Source organism: Myotis myotis, unplaced genomic scaffold (genome assembly GCF_014108235.1).
Source record: "Myotis myotis isolate mMyoMyo1 unplaced genomic scaffold, mMyoMyo1.p scaffold_m19_p_2, whole genome shotgun sequence".
NCBI classification, from domain to species: domain Eukaryota; kingdom Metazoa; phylum Chordata; class Mammalia; order Chiroptera; family Vespertilionidae; genus Myotis; species Myotis myotis.
In genome coordinates, this window is record NW_023416324.1 from 43,619,337 (window position 1) to 43,638,581 (window position 19,245).

Genomic DNA, 19,245 nt, shown 5'->3' on the forward strand with positions numbered 1-19,245 from the left:
CTAATTTTAGGACAATTTCATCATCCCCCAAAGAAACCTCGTATCTATTAGTATTTACTCCCAATACACTCCTGTTCCATATGCAATTATTAATCTACTTTCTGTCTCTATAAATTTACCTCTTTCTGAGCTTGCTATTTTAGATTAGTAACCCATCTAAGTTTAAATGCTGCATACTTATTTTAGTAGAATTGTTAAAGTCTAACTGTTTAAAAGATCTGAATACCTTGCTTTGGAACTACTATAGCTTGGACCTGGCCTGATGCTTTGAACATTGAAAATTCAGACTCTGAATCATGGACTTCCCACACTGTAAAAAAATTTACTGCATCATTTGAAGCATCGCTGTCAGGGGAAAGAGAACTCAAAACCCCAACAATTTCTCTGAAGGACACAATTGGGAGGTACTCTGATGATCATGAAATGCGAAATGAAATTTATCACAGGAAAATCGTCTCTTGGTTTGGTGACTCCCCCTTGGCTCTCTTTGGCTTACATCGACTGATAGAATATGGAAAGAAGTCTGGGAAAAAAGCTGGAGATTGGTATGGACCAGCTGTGGTGGCTCACATTTTAAGGTAAAATGTCTTACAGTCTTTCATCTCATGGCAGAGGTTCTCAGGCTCAGCAATACTGATTTTCGCAGTGTATATACGTCATTGGAACTTTTAAAGTTTAACTATGTGCGAATATTCATAAAGGAGCTTTTATTTGCACCGTTTTGCAACTCTAGTTACATTTCATTTACTGACAGTTTTCTTCATTTGCTCACAGGTATAGATGTCTAAGTCTTTTTAACCAGGTTTTCATTAAACTACCTTATTGAATTATTCTAAATACTAACAATTCTTTCAACTTTGTAACATGTATAACATTACAGGTTTTTTTTTTTTAATTAGTATAACTTAGGGGCTGTAATGTACTGATAGTGTAATGAAATGTCAAGAACTAAAATGGATGTTTTCAGCATTTCTTTGCACACATCCAATTCTTGTATGTATGGGACTATTAGTATTATAATTATATCATAGTAAAACAGTTTGTGACAGAATAGTTAGAAAAAAATCGAAAGTCGCCCTAGCCGGTTTGGCTCAGTGGATAGAGTGTCTGCCTGTGGACTGAGGGTCCCAGGTTCAATTCCGGTCAAGGGCACATGCCCAGGTTGTGGGCCTGATCCCCAGTAGGGGGCATACAGGAGGCAGCCGATCAATGATTCTCATCATTGATGTTTCTCTCTCTCCCTCTTCCTTCCTCTCTGAAATCAATAAAAATATATAAAAATAAGTCTAAGGTCAAATTTCTCTATACCTCATCTTTTTTTTAAACATATTTTATTGATTTTTCACAGAGAGGAAGGGAGAGGGATAGAGAGTTGGGAACATCGATGAGAGAGAAACATTGATCAGCTGCCTCCTGCACACCCCCTACTGGGGATGTGCCCGCAACCAAGGCACATGCCCTTAGCCGGAATCAAACCTGGGACCTTTCAGCTGCAGGCCGACGCTCCATCCACTGAGCCAAACCAGTTAGGGCAACCTCATCTTTTTATGTGCCATTTATTTGGATACTACTTAAGTTTTTAAAAAGTAGTCTTATTTGTTATATGTCCCATTATTATTACTATAAATGGAATTATTAATATGTCATCCGAGTATAGTATGTTGTAGTAAATTTATTCCATTTAGAGTCATCTATAAATTTGAAATTATTACCAAATTTTTGCATACTATATTAAATTGCTATTATATTTTATAGGTCAGATTCTTACAATTGAAAAAGTATTTGCATAATGTTATTAAATGGATTGTTAATAATATCAAGTTCAGCTTGGTATGACATTTATAAAAGCATAAGCATAAACGCTTAGCTTCTACTCTTTAAGGTGCAGAAAACTTTTTTGTAAAAGGCCTGATAGTAAATATTTTAGTCCTTGCCGGCCTTATAAGGTCTCTATTGCTCATTTTTCTTTTCTATTTTTTTCTTTCTTGCTTTCTTTTTAAAAACAAGCCTTTACACAGTAAAAACCATTCTCACCATAAAAATCCCAGACTATAGGTCATACTTGGCTTATGGCCCATAGTTATTGATCCTTCTGTACTAATAAACAAACATGTATAATAAGTTAACATGCATGTTAAGTTAAAGATTATAAAGATATAGTTAAGTAAAGATATTTATATTTCTACAACTTGTGTAATTCCCTTTTACAAGATATTGTGATTTTTAAAAAAAATATATTTTATTGATTTTTTACAGAGAGGAAGGGAGAGGGCTAGAGAGTTAGAAACCTATCGATGAGAGAGAAACATCGATCAGCTGCCTCCTGTACATGCCCCCCTGGGGATGTGCCTGCAGCCAAGGTACATGCCCTTGACCAGACTCCAACCTGGGACCCTTGAGCCTGCCGGCTAATGCTCTATCCACTGAGCCAAACCAGTCAGGGCAAGATATTGTGATTTTTAAAAAAATATATTTTTATTGATTTCAGAAAGGAATGGAGAGGGAGAGCTAGAAACATCAATGATGAGAGAGAGTCATTGATCGGCTGCCTCCTGCACACCCTCCACTGGGGGATCTAGCACACAACCTGGGCATGTGCCCCTGACCAGAATTGAACCTGAGGCCCTTCAGTCCACAGGCTGACGCTCTATCCACTGAGTCAAACCAGCTAGGGCAAGATATTGTGATTTTTAAAAACTATCATTCACTTTTAAAAACAATGCTTTCATTAATTTTAGAGATGAAGGTATAGGGAAAGAGAAACATGGGATCCACTGCCTCTTGCTTCACGCCCCCTACTGGGGATTGAGCTGAGCCTGTAACCCAGGCATGTGTCCTGACCCGGAAACGAACTGATGATCTTTTGGCGCATGGGATGACACTCAACTAACTGAGCCACAACAACCAGGGCTATATTGTACACCTTTGAGAAGATTATACTCACTTAGAAATATTTTTCAGTTTGCAGTTAGGCCTGTAGAATTCTAAGGCTTGAAATTAGGAAATTCATTTGTTCATGCCATACATGTTTTTGAATGAAGGGAAAAAAGCCATGTTTTTGTTTAAAGAAAAGAAAAAGACTTTCATAAGTGTACCAGTGGACAAATAGAAATTCACTGCCAGTCAGTTAATATGAAGCGAACCTTGAAGCATATTGTAATACCATTGGTTAGCAAGTGTTTAATGTTCTTTGAGTAATTTAGTGTAATAATCAACTTTGAAAAAATTGACCTGATTTTTGATACCACTCAGATGGTAGTTTTGAAAGCAGACATTACAAGTTAAATGAGAATGTCAGGGAAATGATGGATTTTCCTCTTAGCTCTTTACTTACCAACTGAAAATAACAGTTAGGATTTAAAGGATGTACTTGTTATTTCTTAGAAAAGCAGTTGAAGAAGCAAGACACCCTGATTTACGAGGAATAACTATTTATGTTGCACAAGATTGTACAGGTAAGGAATATAAATAATTTTAATTCTCATCTGTTCAATTGGTCAGACTTTTTCATATGTGTTTAAGTTATCCCAATTATATTCTAAATGATTATGAAGGTAGGGGCCATGTCTTACACATTTGCATTCCTATATAACCCCCTACACATAGTAGGCACTTATTAAATATTTCTTAATATACTATGAATTCTTAGTTGCTATACTAAAATAAGCTATTAAAGAAAATTCCAATATTGGAATGACTACTTTAGAAAAAGCTAGATGAGAAAATGTAACAAAGATATATACTTGGGCTGAGTATGTGCCAAGTACCTTCTCATCAATGGATATGTTTCCAGGAGGTAAAATTCTTCGCTTGAATTTGTTTTGTAATAGTGCTTCAGTACATCATCTAATGTTGCAGCTATTGTCCAGAATTTTGCCTTGTTTTATTATTTGGGTCTTCTGTTTAATGACCAATATTTAATTATGTATGTATGCATTTATTTATTATTGATTTTAGAGGAAAGGAGAGAGAGAGAAACATCAATGAGAGAGAGAAACATTGACCGGCTGCCTACCGAATGTGCTTTGACCAAGATTGAACCTGAAACCTGGGCATGTGCCCTGATTGGGAATTGGACTTGCCACCTTTTGGTGTTGGGGATGATGCTCCAACCAACTCAGCCACACCAGCCAGGGCACCAATATCTATAATAATGTCAAACTCTGGAGTAAAATAGAGACTTTAATTTGCTGATAAAATAAAAGTGCCTTTAAGCCATCATATACTGTTAAATTTATTTTTTATAGAAATGCCATTATCAGGATAAAATATGTTAATGTTTGGGGAAAGTTAAATATACTTCAATCATATTTAATATAAAGGTATTTGCAAAATACTTTATTTTGTAGAGGTTACCCTGATAACTAGCATTATAAACATAACGTGGAAAGAATGGTAACTAAGTACACATGCACTTTGTTTGTTGTTTTGTTAAGGTTAATTGTGTCTTTTTTTTAAAGAAAGGCTGATAGCCATATGAAAATGAAAGTTGTAAATTTTCAGATGAGTATGATTTTTACAGGTACTATATATATGTATTTTTTTTAGCTAGGAAGACTTGCAAATAAAATTTGTTGTGTTAAGAGTGCTAATTAGCCAAAGGATGTACTTAAACAAGTAACCATTAAATAAATTTATGAATTTGCCTTTTGTGCTTTTATTGCTAACAAACAGCCGTGGTCTTTAAATGTTACATATTGTTAATTAAACAACACCAAGTTCCTCATTATATTAGTATAAGTGGTTTGTTTAATTTCAAGTAGTTTTAAAAATCTTTAACACTGATGTTTCAGAATCCTAAAGGAAGAGTTTATATCAGTGTAGTGTATTTTGACAAATTATAGGGTTAGGAATTAGGTGAAGCCAGATTTTATCAATAATTTTTCCCCCTCTGCCATCATTAGTATTTTAAAAGGTTCCGTTTTCCGTTCCTTGCATCCTCTTCTTATTCGGAATGCTCTTCCTTTGTAATTGCATCTCTTTCCATGGCTTTGAGTAGTTAAGACTCTGCACTGTACACTACAGTACAATGTCCTTTATAATCTGGACTTTTGAAACTACATTTTCAATGTTGCTTGTGCCAATATGAGGTAACTTATATTTTCTTCTGCCCTTCAAATATCTCTACCTAGATGTTTTCAAACACTTCAAATTCAGCATGTTTAAGATTAAATTCATCACTTCCTCTACCCCACTCCTTTCTTCCTATTTTTCTTCTCTAATAGTATCATGTCCATATGCATACACTTCCTTATTCTCGACTCTCCTCAACCAAAGCTTATAAATTGCACTTAAAATATTTATTTCTGAAATCTCTTCTCTACTCTCATTGATTTAGATCAGACCCTTACTTGTAACATGGACTTTAACTTGATTTCCTTGTGTCTCTCCTCTTTTTGATCTATCTGATCACAGAAACTGATCATGTCCCTTAATGTAAAAACCTATGACTGTCCATTTACTCTGGCCTCGTTATTTTAGCATCTGAAGCACACGATGTCCTTTATAATCTGTTCTGACCTGCATTTCCAGCCTTACCTCCCAACACTGTCTTCCATGTTGATACACCCAAGTTCTGTCAACCTTCAGGCCATTCCTTGCACATACTATTATTATGTTTTCTCATGCCTTTGCACATAATTGCCTCTGCTTAGAATGTCCCTTATTATTAAAAGGCCTCTTGTTTACTTTTAACTCATTCTTTAAGAACATTCTCAAAGTTTACATCCTTGGTAAAGCCTTTCCTACTCCCGTCAGGCAGAGTTAGTTTGTTTTTCTGTGCTCTGTAACATTTTGGAATATCTCTATTAAATGTTGCACTTGAAATCACTTGTAATATCACCTTATGATGATCTGTTTCTCCCTGTAGATCAATGATTGTTAAGGTAGCAGGGGTAGGGGAAAGGCATCCGAATCATTTGGTTGGGAATCCGCTGGAGTGAGCTTGTTATGTAATTAGACTATTTCATAGTCCTTACATATGTTAGAAGTGGTGGAGAAACACCAGAACGATTGAACCAGACACTCTGAAATCAGGGTCTTATTTGCTATTATACCCCTCTAGCATTGAACACCTCGGTAAATCGGTGGCCCTCAATTAATGTGTGTCCAATGAAGATGAAGGGTAAGAGGCATTTGATTAGGGAGGAATTGTTTTACATGACAGTGGAAACATTATTACTTGGTCCTACTATGGCAATATTTGCTTCTGGAGGAAGTAGAACTTTCTGAGGGGAAACTTCATTCAATTGGCCTGTGTATTAGTTCAGAGAAGTGAAAGGTAGGAGATGGTCATGTGTACACTGCCTTAGAAAAGTGAGAGAATTTAAAGGTCTATAGTCAGAAGCCACTACTGAGGTGTTTGAAGAAAGTGAGATGTTAGAATTGAGACAAATGGAAAAAACTGTTGTGGCATTTTTGGTTTCAACCAGCGACTTTCAACCAGTATTCTGCAAGAATTTTTATTTTATTTTATTATTTTTTAAAATACATTTTTATTGATTTCAGAGAGAAAGGGAGAGGGAGAGAGAGAGAGAAACGTCAATGATGGGAGAGTGTCATTGATCGACTGCCCCCTGCACGCCCCCTACTGGGGATTGAGCCCGCAACCCGAGCATGTGCCCTTGACCAGAATCGAACCTGGGACCTTCCAGGCCACAGTCCAATGCTCTATCCACTGAGCCAAACCAGCTAGGGTAAGAATTTTTAAAACATGCAATACCTGATATTTAGTTAGGGGCACTGACTTCTTTTCCCTTAGATTGTTAAATAAAAAATAACAACAGCCAACATAATAATAGCTGTCCACTATGAATAATTCAAAATTATACCTGGTTTTTTTTTGTCAGATCAGCCAAAAAAGTATATATTTTTGGTGTGCCACAGAATGTGAGTAATTAGTTTATATGTACTATAAGACGAAAAGGTTGAAAATTGCTGATTTAGACTGACTGGTGGAAATGGGGAAGCTTGTGTACAAAGAATCAATAGCTCATAGTCTAAATTTGGAATTTAAAAGGAAGAACTGGGGCAAAGAGACAGAATTTGTTAAGCAGTTCACTGGGAGAGCAGAAGAGTTTGGTTAAACTGACAGGGAGTGCGGGTGTAAAGTAACTTTTGAATAAAACTATTTTATGTTGAACAAAACAAAATAAAGTTTTGTCTGTATTTGCTTCTACCGAATTCTCTCATTTTCTCTTGAATTATTCCACTTAGGCTCTCCCACCCATCATTCCACCAAAACTACCCTTATCAATAATTTAATCTTGCTGAATCCAGTGGTCCCTTCTCAGTCCTCACATCACACAGTCTGTCAGTAGCAGCTGACACAGCTGACCACTTTCTCCTTTTCTTTGTAACATTTTGTTTGCTTAGTTTCCAGAATACAACTTTCAGGTTCCCTCTATCTCCTTGTCCATCCAACTCCTCAGTCTCCTTTGCTGGTTTTTCCTTATCTCCCCAATCTCTAAAATTGTTGGTGTGCTGTGCTCAGCCTTTAGACTCCATGTCTTTTTCTGTGTACATGGATTTGGCTTTACAGTACCATCTGTCTGCTGTCAGTACCCGAACTTACAGGTCTACCCTGGGCCTCTCCCCAAATCCAGGCTTTTGTGTCCATGATTGCCTTCCCCTCTGCTTGCATGTTTAATAGGCATCTCAAACTTAGCGTGTCTAAAAACTGAGTTCCCAATCCTCCCTCTTATATTTGCGCCCCGCTTATACCCAAACCCTTCAAACCACCCATGATTCCTTTTTCATCTCTCACACTTTACATTTAATGTATTAGAGAATTATTTATCTTCAAATTGATCACTTTTCACTGCTTCCACATGACCATGCTGTGACCATTCCCAGTCTTCATAATTACAGCCTTTGTTCAAGCCATCATCCTCCCTTGCTGAATTACTGCAGGGGCTTTCTAGCTGTTCTCTGGGCTTCAGCCATTGCCCCTAAAGTCTGCCTTTAACACGTGAACCAGACAGGTGAAGTGTAAGTCAGAGCAGGACATTCCTTTCCTAAAAAAACTTCCCAATGGCTTCCCATCTCACTTCAGGTAAAAACTGAAGTCTTTGCAATGGCCTTTTAAGAGTGCACACAAGCTGTCTTCACTCTCTCCTAGTCGGTAACTTTATCTCCTTACCTCATTTCTGCTCCTGTACCCCTTGCTCACTTCCCTTCAGAGGTACCGGCCTCTTATTCCTGGAATATGCTAGCTGTGCTTCTGCCCTAAGGCATTTGCACTTGGTGATCTTTCTGCCTGGAATGCTCTTCTCCCAGGTATCTGCATTACTTGGTTTCTTACTTTAAGTCTTAACTTAAATATTAGTTTCTCACAAGACCTTGCCCACCATCTGATTTTAAATTGACCCTGCCCCCAGCATTTCCTGTCCATCTTTCTCCCTTTGTTTTTCTTTGATGCACCATCTGACATCTATTTTATTTATTTATTGCCCATTTCCATGTATAGAGTGTATGCTCTTTTAGTGGGATTTTTCTCCGTTTTGCTTGCCCTTGAAGACCCAGTGCCATGCAGTAGCTACTCAATAAGTATCTGTTGAATGCATAAATGAGGTAGGTATTTTTAACTCACTGAGACTTTGATAGTGATGTCAGAGATCAGGTGACTGGCCAATGTGGGGAAATTAGGGGAAAAATGTTTCTGAAAGTATTTAACACATTTTCATGTGGTTTTTTTTCAGTTTACAGTTCAGATGTAATTGATAAACAGTGTGCTTCCATAGCCTCTGGTAATACAGATGACAAAGCTGTTATTATTCTAGTTCCTGTTAGACTTGGTGGAGAAAGAACCAACACCGACTACTTAGAGTTTATAAAGGTAGGAGATGAGAGCTGTTTATTTTTTTAAGGCAATGATAGCTCATATGAAAAATACAGAAGGTTTGCAATATTTTCTATTTAATGAGTAGTGATTTTATAGCTGTAGATCATAAAGTTTGATATTAGAGATATAAAAAAATATTTAAAAATTGAGTTTTAAAGAGAGAGGATGGGAGGAGGAGAGAGAGAAACATTGATATGAGAGCAAAACATGAATAGTCTGCCTCCTGCATGCACCCTACCAGGGATCAAGCCTGCAACCCAGCATGTGCCCTGATTGGGCTTTGAATCGGCAACCTTTTGGTGTTTTGGTGCATGGATGATTCCCAACCAACTGAGCCACACTGGCCAGGGCTGACAGAGATTTTAAATTTCATTAAAGGTCAGATGTGATTTAAAGAGGGCAGTGTTCTATGACAAGATGAAAAGCCTTTTAATCTGTGTAGCTAATCAAGGAGACACAGATGCAGCAAAAATCATAATCCTATATAATAAAAGCCTAATATGCTAAGTATCTGGTCGACTGGTCAGCCATTGAACCAATCAAAGTGTAATATGCTAATAATATGCTAAGGCTGCTCAACCGCTTGCTATGACATGCACTGACCACCAGGGGGCAGACGCTCCAACTGGTAGGTTAGCTTGCTGCTGGGGTCCAGCCAATTGGGACTGAGCAAGACAGGCTGGACATTCCCTGGAGTCCTCCTTGGTCTCTCCCTGGCTGGCCTATCTCCCGCATCTCTCCCCGGCCCTGATCTTGCACTGGTGGGGTCCCTCGGCCTGGCCTGTGCCCTCTCACAATCTGGGACCCCTCGGGGGATGCGGGAGAACTGGTTTCGGCCCGATCTCGCAGGCCAGGCCGATGGACCCCACTGGTGCACGAATTTGTACATCAGGCCTCTAGTCTGTAATATATCTACATTTCCCATTATTGTTATTTATGATTTTTAAAAGCAAGTACCTTTATTTATTCATAAAACCCACATTAAATTATGTCAAATAATTATTGGAACAAACTGACTTTTCTATTATGGCTGCATTATCTATTCATTTGTTTCCTGTGTCACCATGAGGTCAATAAGAAGTTAGGATGATTACTTATATAGACAGAAATGATGAAGATAGACTGTGGAGAGGTTCCAACTTTGTTTTCTTCATATTAACCAGTTAAAAATCTGTTCTATTTCATAATTCTTTTTTCCTGAAGAACCTAATTATGTTATCTTGTTTTGGGCACCAAGATATTCAGTTGTCATAGAACTTTAACTTTTGAAATACTTAGTTTCTGGTTAATATTATAATATTTATATTATTTGCATAGTTTTAATAAAATTTCTCACGTTTTCAAGGGCAGAGATCAAATTCCTTTTTGAATGGAGTGTTATGGGATATAGTGATCTTGAAATAAAGTCTAGATTTGTGTTTTATGATTCATAACAATTTTTTCCCCACATGAAGCATTAATCCCATATTGTGGTCTCTATGTATATAGTGGAAAATGTATATTCAGCTTAAATTGTACTGATTCTAAAAACCTAGAGCAATTCTTTTCCGTATGTGGTATATGGAAGTCTTCTAGCTGGCATATTGGCTTTTCCTAACAGTTACTAAAATTTTGTAGGTACACTTGTTACTAATAACACCAATAATATATTAATAACATATTAATCCTTTAGATAGAATTGGGGTTTTGATTTCTAACTCATGGGTTCTTTAGTGGAGTTATTGGTAGAATGCGAAATTATAAACCATTTTATCTAGAGAGTCCATTGAAGATTTTGAGACTTGGGGCATCTTGTCATGTCTCAGTAGGTTCTAACAAAATCTGAACTGGATTCCCTCTCCTTTTTCCACTGCCATGAAAAGATTAGAAACAACCAATCTTGGAACTGACTCCTTTAGGCACAACCCCATTGCTGGTGGAATGGGCTGCAGATGGCTTCGAGGCATGTTATATTTGGCCGAGGGCTTTGCTACTTAGAGGTATTGAGAGTATCTCTCAGATGGCGGACTGCCTAATGCTCCTGAGTGATTCACTGGAGCCTGAATTGTGGTGAAATGAACCCTGTTTGGCATATAGGAGTTGTTCAACAAATACTTGTTAACTGGCATATTTGTATAACATTTTCAATACATGTTAATCTCATTTTGCCCTCACAGTCAGGAACTGGATTGTCTTTATAGGACAGAAAAGACAGAAGTTAAGTGCTATGGTCAAGTTCAGATAGCAAATTGGTAAGAGAGACTAGAACTTTTGGTTGGTTTTCATATTTTTTCCTTAAAACATGGACTTTTAAAAATGTAACATTTTTTTGAGCTTCTACTAAATTAATTTATACTATAGTCCACTAAAATGAGAGAGCAGTGGCTATTGACACATTTTAATTTTTCAATTATCAGATAAAAAGAGCTGAAGTGGCTGAGTGTAGTAGATCATATGCTAGGTGTTATGCTTGGTCAGAGGGGGTGTTTGGGTCAAAAGCCAAAATGAAAGCATGTAAAGAGGCATTTACTTACAAGTGGAAAAAAGTATCTAATAGCCCTAAAAGAAAAATGATCTTCCTCTTCTTCTTCTCCTTTCTTCTCCTCTTCCTCCACCTCCCTCTCCACCTCCACCTGTACTCATCTTTCGCCTTCCCTTCCCTCCCCCTCTGCTTCCTCTTCCTTCTTTATCAGCAGTTGTATTTTTTCCTGCCAAACCATTGCATAGTATGCCCCTTAAAATTCACCATTCAGTTGTGTTTTTCAAATTTTTAATCAGTAATTCCACAGTATTTCAGAGATGGTACCTTCTCCTTTACCATTCTGTGAGGAGAAAGAAACTTGGTGTGGTGTTTTATCAGCTCTTATCACAGGAAGTCTGTCTGCCTGTTTATCTATCTATCTATCTATCTATCTATCTATCTATCTATCTATCTATCTATCTATCCGTCCATCTACCGACCTATCATCTGTATGTATGTATGTATTCATTCATTCATTCATTCATTCATTCATTCATTCATTCATTCATTCATTCATTCATATTTTCTAAGGGACCAGGAATGAGGAAAATCCAATATGTTCTCTTTATTTAGCGAGAAAAATTAGGACTTTTTGACTGATTACTTCAGTCTTATTTGTTGCTCCAGGGATACAGCTCAATAAATTCACAGATAACTATGAAGAAGTTTTTTTAGGAACTGAAAAGTGTTTCAAGTTTCCAGAAATACAGCCCCTTATATGTAATGGCATTCGAGCTCCTTAATCTGCTTCTAAGTGTTAATGGCTAAATCTGCTCCAGTATGTTGTAAAGGGAATATAGATGTCAGGAACCGAAGTCTTTCTTCCATTACTTGGACTCATTCTTCTTCTGAGAAGAATTGGTAATGAGTCTTGTTATATATATCTTTTCTTTCTTTTTCTCAGCTGTGAGGGATTTAGAACTTTCACTCCCTCATGGGTACCTATGTCATAGCATTGTGTTTCAGCTGATCAGGTGATCTCAAGTTAAAGACACTATCTAATTGTGTTAGGATTTTTATTCAGGGGAAAGCAGTAGACTCATAAATGATAAATAACTATTATTGTCAAGTGTTTTGTGTGTGTGTATAATTTCATCCTAACTTATTTTATAGTTAGCGCTAACATTTTAACCCAATATGCCTTCTCTATTTTATTTAAATTTTTTAGTTACAGTTTTCCTTTTCCAAAAAACCTCTATATTTTCACAAGACTGATAGGGTTATTTTAACAGCGAGAACCTGAAAACAATTTAAATATTTATAATGGGGGTTTTAAAGCACATTTTGTTATCTTCATAAAATAGAATATTTTGTACTCATTAAAAATAATATAGGTCTATATTTATTGATAGGAAATAATGTTTATGACATAATGAGAGATAAAAGTTACAATAGTATACATTGTATGATGCCACATATAAAAATTTTATTTGTAAATCTACATCATATAGATAGATGTCAAGAAGATTTCCCCCCAAATGTTAATTATGATGAGCTTTAAGTGGTGGGATTTTGGGAAATTTTTACTGTGCGTTTTTATTACAATGACCATATATTTTTAAGAAAATAATTAAGCTTAAAAAAATGCTATGGTTTGATTACTTGTTAAAGGGAAAAAAGCGTTTGTTTATATATTCTTTATTTTTATATCTTCTAGATTTCAAAACATCTTCTCATTTACGAGAAGGAAAGTTTAACTATTGTTTAATACTTTGGGGTTGTTTTTCTTTTTTGAAAATAACATATTAGTATTTTGTGACATATATGCTAAAATTAATGCAGGAACTATTGACATTATTGATCCCACTGGACATATTCTTAACTGACCCCACAGGACTTTTATTTTATTTTTAAAGGTATAGAGTTATTTGGCCCAGCTTAAATAGAGTTCTCAGAATAGATGCTGAGGGGCATATTAAATCATTTATTCAGGTACCTCTGTTATTTTATAATTAGTAAAACAATTTAGCTTTAAATAAAATAGTAATTACTATTTTCCTTAGATTAAAACATTTCCATTAGTCATTATGTTTATTCCAAATGAAGTAGTATAAAAATATCTGTCAAGTAAATGCCATTGATTAGAAAATGGGTTTTAGTTTGGGATTCAGGGCTCAATGAAAACAGCAACAAGATCTAAGAAAAATTTCTAGCCTTTCCAAAAGTCCGATGAAAATACATTGATTGCAATAAGGCTGCACCAGCAACAGAAAGACCTGGTGTTCTGGCTTTGGCAGGCAATGTTATTGTCTGTACGTGGTACTGTTGTCTGTCCCTGTATTGGGCACACAGTAGTTGTTTAATGTTGTTGAGTGACACGCTGGTCAGAATACTTGATTTAGTCACGTTAATGTTGAGTGATTTAAAGAAAAGGGAAGATAGTTTTTAGACAGAATGATTTCAGAACGTGAGGACAAATGTAATAAAAATAAAACTGGTGGTGAAAAATTTGGGAACCCTAATATTGGTAATATAAATTTAGTTGTTTTGGATAATTACCATTTGTTTCTTGACTCTAAATCTGAATTAATTTCTTTTTGCAGGGTATTTTAAGTCTTGAATATTGTGTGGGAATTATTGGTGGCAAACCAAAACAGTCATATTACTTTGCTGGATTTCAAGGTTGGTGATTTAGTAAAGTATATTTCTTCATTGTTTTCTTTTGAAAGTCAGTAAGTTAATATCAGATCCTCTGGAAGCAGGATGATTAACAGAGCAAAATGAGTACCTTATAAATTCATCAGTCCTACCATAGCCACTCATTTGTCATTTGGTCCACAACATAATTGGATTCTGCAAAATGTATGTTTAATTTCTGTTATTGCATAAACAAGGCATAATTTATTGGTTTCACTAAACTTCAGAAGACATTGCTTTCACATTCTGGCAGTTGCTATTTACATATTTACTTTTTACCAGGGTTAGTGGTGCTAGTTGATGATAAAATGACAAGCAATATGTTCTTCCTGTCAGGATAAAGGAGTGCGATACATTTTTCATGTGCAAACTGTAGAATATAATTGTGTGTTTGTGAAAGTAATTTTATCACCAAAAATTAAATGACAATCTCATCACTTTATAAAAATTCTGCTTATACAAGCATATTTGATTATGCAAAAGTTAATCTGTCCTGTGCAAACCTATGTTTCAGTCAATGAATATCAGTCTGGCAAGCTGTTACTCCCAGGTTTTTTTTCAGCTATTCTACATAGAAATTGGATTGTAAGCAGTGTAATAATAAGGTGTTTTTTGAATTACTTGTCTTCTGTTTTGTCCTTGTAGATGACAGTTTGATTTACATGGATCCTCATTACTGCCAGTCTTTTGTAGATGTCAGCATAAAGGATTTCCCTCTTGAGGTACTATGGATTAAGAGCTGTTTTCTTACTATATGAAGCAAACTCTAATTATTTAGAGATGTACTAGGCAGCTAAGCTTTTATGGTATTACAATTACAGCTTAATAATACATATTTTACTGACTTATAAAACCATAATCCATACCATAGTCAAAGGTTAAATAATTTCTTACTGAATTTTAATTTAGGGTATACCTTTGTTTCCATTTATCTTTGTCTCTAACTTGTTAGACACCCTAGCCCTGCCAAAATAATTGAGCAAGCCTCCCAGTGACTGTAAATATACAGCAGAACAGTACTGAAGCATAAAAATGTTAGGTATGTTTAAAACAAAGAAAGAAAAAAAAGGGGGAAAAAGGAAAAGAAGATGGTGGAGTAGGGTGAGAATGACAAGGTGACTTAAGGAGACTACCTGATAAATTATTTTGCTGAAGTCTAATAATTAAATCTTAGCCTCTAGTTTTCAAGAGCTTAGTTGGGCTTCTAATTTTTGTTTTAGGTTTGATTTTGCAACAACTTTTTTCTCTTTATGTTGGTCATTTTGTGATCCAGCACTTGAATTCAGAAAATCTGAGAGTGCATAAGTGAGACATTTAATTATACATTGTTTTGGATATATTTTTTCCCCCAGTTGATGCTTGTACAGACTTTTAAAATAATTTTAATCATTTGAGTGGCATGGATCACTAATTCCAAGGCTCCACAAGTGACAAATGTGGTTTAGTACTTCGTTTTAGTAATAGCTTGCTAGCTAATGGTAATACCTAAAGATATTTAAGGAGATTAAGAAAACTGATCAACTGCAAGATTAAAACTGCAAGACCTTTAACTTTCAGTGATCAAAAAGACACATTATAAAACATTCTAGCACCCTTTGTAAACTGTTACCTCAACTGAAGTACAAGCCTCTTGAGGCCAAGCCTCTTGAAGCCAGGTTTGCTTTCTGCTTTTTTCCTTCATAGTATATTGTATGTAAACCTTAATAAATATTCCTCATGGACGAATTGATACTCGGGGAGGCACTAGAGAATTGTGCTATGTGAAGCACCTTGTAATTCTTTCCGCTGCATTGTGGTCTTGTGACACTGAGGGGATGCTTAATTGTGGATTCCCATGGTCAATGGTTAGTTCAGGGAAGAGATTCAACTGTTGGGATGAGTGTGTGTGTGTGTGTGTGTGTGTGTGTGTGTGTGTGTGTGTGTGTGTTTAATAAGTTAAGATTTCCTAAACCAGAGACTATAGCTTCATGTTATACTTTTGGAATGACCAGTTCTAACTCTTATAAATACCAAACTCTTATTCTGTTTTTAAGAGAATATTCTATTCTCTTAATATTAATATTTTATTAATAAGGTAAGAAAAACCATATTAGTACAAATGTTAGTCTGTTTTAATTCCTGGGCCCTCAATTTCAAGTTTCAGGTTTTAGGTTCATACAGTGGTGACTAGTTTAATCTATCCTAGTAAGTTCAGAGAATACTGGCATTAAGGCTATTAGAATGATGTGATATCATTAGATAGGTGGATGAGTGAATTAATCACTCATGTACTCTTTATGAATTACACATGTGAATTGCAACTGGTAGGAGGTGCTTTTTAGTAAGTGTATTCTCTAGTTAACTAAGGAAGCTTCATATACATCACCAAAATAGCATAGTTATACATAAAAGCATTTGTTTCATTATTGTTTGTATGTTTAGGTAATAGAATCCACTATTCCAAATAATAAGCTAGAACAGTGCCTGGCATTTAGTAGATGCCTAATAACTATTTGTTGAAGCAATGAATAAATATTGTTTTAAAAAAATTAAATAGCCCTAACCAGTTTGGCTCAGTGGATAGAGCGTCGGCCTGCGGACTGAAGGATCCCAGGTTCGATTCCAGTCAAGGGCATGTACCTTGGTTGTGGGCACATCCCCAGTAGGGGGTGTACAAGAGGCAGCTGATCAATGTTTCTCTCTCATCGATGTTCCTAACTCTCTATCCCTCTCCCTTCCTCTCTGTAAAAAATCAATAAAATATATTAAAAAAATTAAATAAACGAGAATTGACTCACCCTGGCCAGTTTTTTCAGAATCATTTTTCATTGTCACAGAATTGTATCAGGTGAACACTCCCTAAAATGTGTATGCTACTCTTACCAATAGTCAGAATTTTAAAAATTAAAAAAAGAATAAGTGCATAGTTCAAAGAATTATCATAAAATAAACATAGCCTTGCAATACAACTTGGGAAGATATTTTAAAATCTAACTTGTTCTGCAATAAACAGAAATGATTCTGAATTATAAATTAATAGTGATTTGACTTCAGAATCTTCTTGGGTGAACAAAAGAATGTAATTTTACATTTAAGTGATGTAAAATGCCTCACTGTAATATGAGTCCTTGTACTCATATAGTAACACTCTATAGCAGTTTCAGTGATCAGAGATTTATATCAGTGTTTTGTGGATAATTAGTTTTTGACAGATGTCAAAACAGCCATGAATAACAGTATAGTGTTATTATCTATGATGATTGAAGCAATATTGTGAAATAGCACCAAGTCTATTCTGGTTTAATCTTATTGATTCTTACATAAAAACTTTAATTGCCCCAGCCAGTTTGGCTTAATGGATAGAGTGTTGGCCTGCAGACAGGGTCTTGGGTTCCATTCTAGATCAAAGGCACGTACCTTGGTTGCAGGCTCCTCCCCAGCCCAGGCCCTGGTCAGGGCTGGTGCAGGAGGCAACCAATCTATGTATTTCTCTCATATCGATGTTTCTATCTCTTTCCCTCTCTCTTCCACTCTCCCTGAAAATCAATGGAAAAATATCCTCGGGTGAGGATTAACAAAAACAAAAAACAAACAACAAAAACTTTAATCAAAGCATTAATATAATGTAGGACGCTATTGTATATGAGTTAAAAAATATTTTTTTTGAGCTTTGGACAAACTTTGGTCTTTCTTCTTTATTCCCAAGTAGCAATAAACAAACAAACCAACCTTGATTATTATTGCATTTGACAGGAGCTGGGCAAATGACTATTTTTAGATACCTTGTATGTAGAGTAACTTTTTGTAAATATGACCTAGAACTTTCTGTGCCTTATATATCAATATAATCCTGTATATTGTTAACTAACAAGCTTTTACTTAGCTCTTCAGTGCCTTTCTAGATCTGTTTTTAATGTCTCCTTATAAATAAAACACATGAAACAATGTTAGAAGAAGTCCAACTAAGACAATACTTGTGTTGACTAGTACCTTGGGGACTCCAGTTTAGCTAGATCGGCTCTCACTATATAAGTTAAGTGTTAGATAAGCATTGGGTAAAAGGCATAGTTTGGTCTGTATTTACTGCCACGATGTTGTATTTGAGTCTTATATATGATTGAACTATTCATAAGGGAAAAAAAACAGCTTGAGTAGATGCAAATGAAGGGGGAAAGAATAAGGGGATTTTGATGGATTTACCGGGAACATAGCAAATATGAAAGCCTGTATTTCCCCACATTTTGGCAAATGGTTTCAAGGACAAATCCCGTAGTTTTAGGCATTAAATGTAGGGAAATTTTAATTTTATGAGTTCAGATTCAGCATAGATTGTTTCTTTGCCGGGAGCCGGTCCATCCTTGCTGTTTCAGGGGACCTGGCATATATGGCATACTGTTCTTAATATGTTTGCTATCCTTTAAATAAAACATATAAAATATACAACAAAGAATTTCCACCCCTGTGTCCCATCTGCACAGTTTTCTTCCTCTCACTTTAGCATGGTAATTTTTATATGTCTTATACAATTTATTTATGCACATACAAATAACTATGAATATATATTTTTGTGGCCTTCCTTTTGTTCAGAAACATCTTTTTAAATATATACAACAACTAAAAGGAGTTGGTGGCATCAGTGATTTTTAAGAACAAGAGCATTTAAGCAGTTAAAAAAAATTTTTTTTTAAACCAAGTACCAGAATGTGGTGAAGAAAAATATTAGAATGATTAGCTTTATATTCTATCCCTTTCCTACTTTTGTATTCTCCACTGAAAGCCCATCCCATTAGCGAGGGTAGAGAGGCTAGAGCAGCCTCCCCAGCCCACTGACATCTGTGGCGCAGTGACCACTCAGAAAAGTGAATTAAAGGGACAGGAGGACTGGTAAGAAGGAGGCAAGGGCCATAATAGAGCAGTTTTCACCTGTGCCTTTTATGGGACTAAACAAGAACTTAAGTCAAGTAGAAGAGTCGATTGGAAGAATGTACAATTATCTACATGTCAATTGCTAAAACTCTTAAGTTGACCTCTTTTCATATCACCATGGAACATTTTTAAAAATTAAATTTATTTATTGGCGTGACATTGGTTAATAAGATCATATAGGTTTCAGATGTACAATTCTAGGATACATCATGTGTATATTGCATTGCGTGCCCACCACTATGGAACATTCACGAGTCTATGTATTTGTTGAAAAAGTCTTGATATCCTTATTCAGAGGTTTATAAACATTAAAAAACTCTAACAAAACAGGTTTAATTGCAGTTCAATAGAAATGGCCAAC

The 19,245-nt window shown here is 35.7% G+C and overlaps 1 protein-coding gene across 2 annotated transcripts in view; it reads left to right on the plus strand.

Moving 5' to 3' along the window:
* Positions 1-19,245, plus strand: part of ATG4C (autophagy related 4C cysteine peptidase) — a 64,610-nt gene that overhangs the window by 23,060 nt on the left and 22,305 nt on the right. For both annotated transcript variants that reach the window (XR_004974451.1, XM_036352924.1), the window contains exons 4-8: positions 248-578; positions 3,385-3,455; positions 8,700-8,836; positions 13,886-13,964; positions 14,625-14,701. Coding sequence is in view for 1 of the 2 variants with exons in the window: in XM_036352924.1 (XP_036208817.1) it covers positions 248-578; positions 3,385-3,455; positions 8,700-8,836; positions 13,886-13,964; positions 14,625-14,701 (695 nt within the window). In the remaining variant the exon portion in view is untranslated. The remainder of the gene's footprint in view (positions 1-247; positions 579-3,384; positions 3,456-8,699; positions 8,837-13,885; positions 13,965-14,624; positions 14,702-19,245) is intronic.